This window comes from Centruroides vittatus, unplaced genomic scaffold (assembly GCF_030686945.1).
Source record: "Centruroides vittatus isolate TY-2023 unplaced genomic scaffold, ASM3068694v2 scaffold_1167, whole genome shotgun sequence".
NCBI classification, from domain to species: Eukaryota; Metazoa; Arthropoda; class Arachnida; order Scorpiones; family Buthidae; genus Centruroides; species Centruroides vittatus.
In genome coordinates this window covers 1,322,006-1,329,697 of record NW_027122671.1, presented here as the reverse complement: position 1 = coordinate 1,329,697, position 7,692 = coordinate 1,322,006, and the positions used below count along the sequence as shown (strand labels likewise).

The window sequence follows — 7,692 nt, the reverse complement described above, 5'->3', positions numbered from 1 at the left end:
CTTTAGAAAATAAATCTAAAAGGAGTGTCTTAGTTAATACTTTACATATGGTCACTATATATATATATAGTATTAGGCATAATTTTAATAGTAACTCTCAAACAACCAGAAACTATATTTATTTGGCACCTATCAATCGATGTGAATGCCAGTTAACTCAGTCTACTGTATATAGTTTTTATGAAATTTTATTGACTATAAAGGAAATAATGTATATTGAAATCATTATAATTTAACAAAAATTTAAATTATAACATTTTTAATCTTTGTAATGGAAAACATTATTTCTATGCTAATTATTAATTATTCAGTGATTCACAAACCAACAAAAAAAAACATTAAGTTCTTTATTTCAAACAATTTGGTGAAACTCAACATTTTAAAATAAAATATGTAGGGTTTACAGGATATAAAACTATAACGATTCCTTTGGTTAATTTAAATTTGTTGCATGTTCAAATCAAATATAAATTATATTTGTACACATTCATAAATAATAAATTTCTTAATAACATTGTATTTACTTTCCAGAGTAACTTCCCAGATGTTTGACAAAGTAGTCAAAATAGTCATTATTGTTAATAGTTACCATTTCCTTTTTTAGATTAAAAAATAAAATAATACTGTACAAATATTATTATATAAATAATTTTACAAAATTCAAATCTAAAATAATGTTTTTTTATCGTAATTTCTTTCTATTACATGATTTTTGCTGTAAAGTTTCACGATTTTCATTTTTATTAGCTGGAACATACATAGAATGTCCTGTAGATTTTAGATGTTCAAATAACTTATTTCTTGAACTAAATTCAGAATGGCATTTTTGACAAATATTTTCTGATGTAGATTGTGACACAGCTTTGTTTTGGGTCTTATTTGCTTTATTCTTTTTTCCTTTTGATTTATTATATGTATTACTTGCACTTTCTGACTTTAATTTATTTTCTTCACGTACATCAACTTTGTGTGCTTCACTTTCAGATTTTAAATTCTTACTAATTTCAATATTACTTTCTTCACTTTCACATATACCACTTTCAGATATTATGTCAGTCTTATTCTCAACATTAATTTCTGTATTATCTTCTGTTTCTAATTCCTGATTATCTGAATCTAGCTTTAAATTATTCCTTTTTCTTTTATTTTTCCTTTTTTTAGACTCGTTTTCTTGCTTTTTTAAGATATCTGACAAGTCACTTTCATCATTTTCAGTATCATCTGCTAAATCCAAATTTTTACTCTCTTCACATGTTTCTTCATTTTCTCTCATGACCAATTTTAATAATGTTACATTTTCTTTATGTCTCTTAGATTTTTCATGATTACTAAAAGCTTTTTCAGATCTAAATGACTTATCACATGCTACACAATAGAGATCTTCCAATGGTTCACTATCATCATCATCATCTTGGTCTTCCTCTTCACTTAGTTCTTTACCAAATTCTTTATCTAACTGTGCTTCTATTTCTTGTAAACTTCCTTCTAATTTAGACATTGATGTCCATTCTGTCTCTCTAAAATTTTCAAAATTTTTCTGCCTCTCAAGAATTTGCCTCCTGCGTTGTTCTTCCATCTTCTTTGTATTTTCAGCAGTTTTTTCTTCTAATACTTTTTTATACGCTTGTACCCGTTTATCTCTCTTGCGAACAAAAGCAACTAACTGTCGAACATCTTCACTGCGTGATTTTTTTGCTTGATCTCTAAGTTTCTTATTTTCTTTTTCCATTAAACGTAAAACTCTTCTATTGGGTGCTTCTCTGATATCATACTTATCTACCCAACTATATGGTTTGGCAGTGCAATAACTCTGCCAATAAGCATAAAACGTATGAACAACATCTTCGTACGAACTATCAGAATATCCAAAGGTTGGTGCATCAATCACATCTGAAAAGGCTTTGTCTTCCTCTGCTATCTTATCAAATACATTTCTATAGACAGTATAGAAGGATCTATCATCATCTCCGTAGCCAGCAAAACAAGAAGTATTAAAATATTGAAAAACATTAAGGCTTTCGTCTTGGTAATCGCCACCACATAATATTTCGGTTCTGTGTCGATCATACCAGGCCCTTTCATGGGGATCACTTAAAATTTCATAGGCTTGTTGTATTAGTTTGAACTGTGCTGTAGCATCTTCCAATTGATGCAAATTCTTATCTGGATGCCATTCTAGTGCTAATTTACGATAAGCCTTCTTTAATTCTTCAGGAGTAGCATTAATGGGAACTCCCAACACCTCGTAGTGACACTTCATATCTTATAACTTCTAATTGAGGAAGTTTGCAGCTGATTTCATACCGTATGTGCAATCGGCAAATGTAGAGAAACTGATTTTGCTTTATGATTCATAAAAGCTTTTATATGATATTAAGAAAAGATTAATTTTTAATAATAATCTGCATAAAATTTAACACAAAAATCACTTTAATACAATACCAAGAACATCATTCATTTTTTTTAATACCACCTGGTGGTCGAAAAAGAAATTAGTCCGATTAAGAATGGACAGTACTATACAGTACTGTACGTGAGCTTATAAATTTAATGCTAAATTTTAATTATTTCTATATTATATATTAAATAAATTACTTAAATTACATAATATTTATTTTTTAAAACCCTAACGTAATGTTTAGTTTAAAAACAATATTTTAGTATTTTTGAAAAGAACGAATTAAACTGGGAAATGTTATCTTTACGACTAATAAATAAATAAAAATTCGAAATATTAAAAACAATTCTTGCTTTATTCTTCAACTTTAGTAATTATTTCAAAAAGTTTTGAATAAAAAATGTATTTTATTTAAAAAAAATATATTAAGTGTAGCACTAATTTCAACAGAAGGTATATAATCGCGTCAACTAATTAATTAAATAAATAATAATTAACTAATACAGGCGAGCTTCTCATATCACAATGTCAGACAGTATGCTGAGAAATAGAAAGTCGAAGCTATTATTATCATTAAATAAATGATAAATAAAATTTATATTCAATAAATAAATATTTTCTCTTTTTTGCGAAATCGTAATTTTATATCATTAGATGATAGCTTCTCATAAAACCGTACTCTGGCAGGAATGCTCTTTGCTCTCAAGTCAACATTACAGGGGCACTACGAAATAGTTAACGCTCAGTTTAAATCGATTTTATTTTCTATTGCTAATTTAAATTGACAATTAAACTGCGGACCAAATCCGTCCACAATGTTATAAGTAAATTAATGATTGTAATTTGTTCAATGTCAAAAGCGAGAAAAGATGAGTCCTCTGTCCTATCTGATTTCGCTCTTAATAATTCCAAATTAAAAATAATTTATGGACAAATTTTTTGTAAAATAATTAGTTTCAGTAAGCTTCATATTTAGAACGATCTATTTCATAATAATCAAGAGATCTAATTGGCTATTCCACGCAAAATAAAAAGTATATGAGTTGCAAACAAAATAAGCCTACAAGAATTTGTACAAATTCTGCGAATTAATTTATTTCGATAATCTCGATTCTTCTAATTCAGCAGTTCCAAACCTTTTATGACTTGCGTACCCCTTGGCAGCAGGCCGAATTTAACAATCAGAGACCCATGGGCACAAATAAGAGTAGAAGAGTAAAAATTCCCCTTTAAGAGTAGGGAAATTTGATGATTTAGAAAATTTACACAAAATACTGTACTTTCAACTAGATTTCAACTAGAAAGTTGTAAATTTCATTTAAAAATAAGGTTATTGTAAACATACATATATTTTATTGTGTGAAACTAATTATTTTAATTCAATTGAAAAATACCTATGTAAAATTCTTTTCCCGAAATTTTCCGATATGTTTCATAGGTTTATTTTCCCGGGTTTGGTTTTCTCTGCCTGTGGCCCTCATGATTAAGTCACCTCAGGCTGTCTCGGTAATAGAAAAAACAAAAAAATTATGTTTAAACATAGTTTTGTGGGGGCCCTGGGCACCGGCCCCAAATGCCCTTATGTAAATCCGGCCCTGCTTGGCAGGTCATTTTCCTAACTTTTATTTCGTGTCTTCTTCAAACAGTGGCGCCTTGATCAATTATACAGCTCTGTACAATTACATGTAAAAAAGTTATTATTTTTTTTAAATCGAAAAACATTGGAGGAACGAGACAGATAACTCCAAAAAATATATAATAATATTTTTATTTAAAACTAAACATCGATTGTCATGACGTCGCAAAGGCGTCAACGCAGAATCCCAATATTCTTATAGTACATCCGCCATTATTCATTTTTTTCGTGTACCCTAAACCACCAAGCGCGTATCTTCGGTTGGGAATCGCTGCTCTAATTCTACTTTCCGATGTAATTTCTGATATATGAGTCCATTTTCCACTTTTTAGCCCAAGTAACATAACTAAATAAATAGATTGATCAACCTGAATGAAACGACGAAAACAAAACAGGAAACAAAGGGAGCGAAGAATGAGAATTGCAAAAAATAAAATATAGATAAAATTGTAAACGAATCCTCCATGACATTGCTGGTAATAATTTGATGTACACGGATCCTCTTAATTTTATTATTTTTTTTAATGATTCCTGAGTTAATCTTCAATTCAATCCGTTATCGTTTCTTTAGAAAAGTCCGATTCCAGTTACTTTTAGACGAACTTTGCTTTTCTATCTGTCGAGTTATTGGTGATAGGATAGTTATAAACCAAACCAAGTTATTACCAATAAATATCAGAATTTGTGGCCGGATGGCCGAGCGGTCAAGATGGCAGCCTACCGCTCTGAGGACCCGGGATCGAATCCGAACGGGTTGAGAAATCCCCAGGAATTTTTCGGGGGTGGTCCGTTCGGATATGTCGGGCCCCGTCCCTCACCACCCGGTCGCCCCATTGTGGGTCTGGCCGAACCCATAATAGGCCTACTAAAAGAGGCCCTCTTAGTGCCCACAGGGCGGAAAGAGCTAGAAAAAAAAATATATATATATATATATATATGAGAATTAGAAAATTACTATTTGGCCGAGACATCAGCCTACCATTCTGAGGACCTGAGAACTGATAGGTTGAAACGCATAATAACTCATTTTATGCTCACGGGATTGAAAGCTTTCTCCAAATCACCAAATTAAATATAGAATGATCAAATCTGGTAAAATTTCACTTGACCTGGCGAAATTAAGCTGTTGAAAAATTATTGTTTTTACATAAAAAGAATAAAGTTTTCATACCAAAACAAAGCATATATTAACCTATTTTTAATTTTTTGCGTTTATTTTCTCAACTATGGAAAATCAATTATCATAAGCTAGGCCGGATGGCCGAGCGGTAAAGGTGGCAGCCTACCGCTCTGGGGACCCGGGATCGAATCCGAACGGGTCTAATAATCCCCAGGAATTTTTCGGGGGGTGGTCCGTTCGGATATGTCGGGCCCCGTCCCTCACCACCCGGTCGCCCCATTGTGGGCCTGGCCGAACCCATAATGGGCCTCCTAAAAGAGGCCCTCTATATTAACCTATTTTTATTTAATTTTTTGCGTTTATTTTCTCAACTATGGAAAATCAATTATCATAAGCTACTGAAGATGTATTTTTTTCTGAAATTGTGATATTATTTCAACAATTTCTTTAGTAAAATAATAAATAATCTTAATGAGAATCAAAGCGGTAAATTAAAAAAAGTTTAATTGAGTAATTAAAGCGGCATTGAGTAATTTAAAATTTTGTCATCTTAAATGATTAAAAATATATTTAATAATATTTGAGAAATAATTTCCAAACATAAATTAATAATGATAAATACTTAAGAAGATAAAAAATATAAATTAGATTATGATAATCGAAATGCATTTGGCGCTTCGAGCGATTTTAAAAATTAACGACGAACGATGATTCTGTTTATATAAAATTCAAAATTTTGCGTGATATAAATAACTTTTTAACGTTTAACTCGTACATAAACATATGATTAAAAAATAAAATTCGTTTAAGGATAATTTTTCTTCATAAATGTAATGAAAATTCCGAATTAAGAAATTATAAAATTTTACGCCGTTATAAGTTATTTACCGATAGAGTGTAGCAGTGTTAAGAGGAGCGGTCGCCATTTTAAAGAGGCGTGCGTAAATTAACACGTGTGAAAGTTATAAAAGAATGTCATACAGAAATAAAGAGTGCAGAATTTACGTAGGAAATCTACCGCCGGATATACGCATTAGCGATGTCGAAGACTTGTTTTATAAATTTGGTAAAATTTCTTATGTCGACTTGAAAAACAGAAGAGGACCTCCGTTCGCTTTTATAGAATTCGAAGATCCTCGCGACGCCGAAGATGCTGTTCAGGCCAGGGACGGATACGATTACGACGGTTATAGATTGAGAGTGGAATTTCCTAGAGGAAGTCCCAGAAGAGGAGGTTCTACCGGTAGGTATGGAGGTCAAGGTTCGAGAGGAAGGGGAAGAGGACCACCCGCTAGAAGATCCCAGTACAGCGTGTTAGTGTCGGGATTGCCTCCAACCGGCAGTTGGCAGGATTTAAAGGATCATATGAGAGAAGCCGGAGACGTTTGTTACGCCGACGTGTACAAAGACGGAACGGGTGTAGTCGAATTCGAGAGATACGAAGACATGAAATACGCTGTGAAAAACTTAGACGATTCGCGATTTCGTTCTCACGAAGGGGAAGTGTCATACGTGAGGATAAGAGAAGAATATGACGGCCGTTCTAGATCCAGAAGTTATTCACCTAGTCGAACCCGAGCCTCGCCTACGTATTCTCCTACGTTTAGCTCAAGATCGGGATCGCATTCGCGTTTTCCTTTAAAACCAGACGCCGGACTTGTGGATTAGTACGAAATCAGTACGGACAATTTCATGTTAAGTTTATAACGTTTCGAACATTGGAAGCATTTATCATCATCATTTAATTTTATGTCATTGAATTATAAAACATTAAAACAATCATAAATATTTTGTGTAATGTATAAATGATATTACCTAAAAACCCTATAGTCATTTAAAGTTTTATTTTTCTTCTTATTATTTTGACTTTAAACAAGGATTATGTTTCTTACTTTCATTTTTTATTTCGTTAAAGAACTATGTATATTATCCAATGTATATCTGGAACAACTGCAATATAAAAAGTTCGCAATTTCAATATTATGTTTAGAATTATTAATATTAAAATTTTGTTCACAGACTTCGAAACGCGGTGCTAACAAATTTCACCTACCAGTGGATAAAGCCACTGATGGGTTCGCGCTTCTCCAACGGGCTGGCAAAATGGAATTTTTCGAGTTTTCTTCACGTTTGTGCCGCCTAAATAGAATTTTCCCAGGGAGGAATCACCATAGGCAGATCGCCCGCCTGTCGCGTTGCCGAAACCAAATAACCCAACTAACAAATTTCTATAATCGTATAAAATCAAATTGATAGTATTAGGTTAATAGATTCGTCAACGTTTAGTTGTAGCTATGGATCTGTAGTATAAATTTGTTTTATCAAAAAGTAGCACAGAATGTATAATACGCTGCAAGAGACCAACCTCCGAATACAATAATCATAAATAATAATACATTTTTTCGGGTTTTTTTTTTAACACTTTCCACCCAGTGGGCACTAAGAGGGCCTCTTATAGCAAGCCCATTATGGGTTCGGCCAGGCCCACAATGGGGCGGCCGGGTGGTGAGGGACGGGGACCGACATATCCGGACGGAC

General features: G+C 32.5%; 2 protein-coding genes across 2 annotated transcripts; one reads left to right on the top strand and one right to left on the bottom strand.

Moving 5' to 3' along the window:
- Window positions 1-331: 331 nt before the first annotated feature.
- LOC136986627 (dnaJ homolog subfamily C member 21) lies at window positions 332-2,507 on the bottom strand. Its single transcript, XM_067284206.1, has one exon. The coding sequence runs from the start codon at window positions 2,258-2,260 to the stop codon at window positions 683-685; it is 1,578 nt and encodes a 525-aa protein (XP_067140307.1). The 5' UTR covers window positions 2,261-2,507; the 3' UTR covers window positions 332-682.
- Window positions 2,508-6,048: 3,541 nt separating this feature from the next.
- On the top strand, window positions 6,049-6,942 carry SF2 (splicing factor 2). Its single transcript, XM_067284220.1, has one exon. It carries the CDS (start codon window positions 6,127-6,129, stop codon window positions 6,820-6,822), a length of 696 nt encoding a protein of 231 aa, XP_067140321.1. The 5' UTR covers window positions 6,049-6,126; the 3' UTR covers window positions 6,823-6,942.
- Window positions 6,943-7,692: the final 750 nt, after the last annotated feature.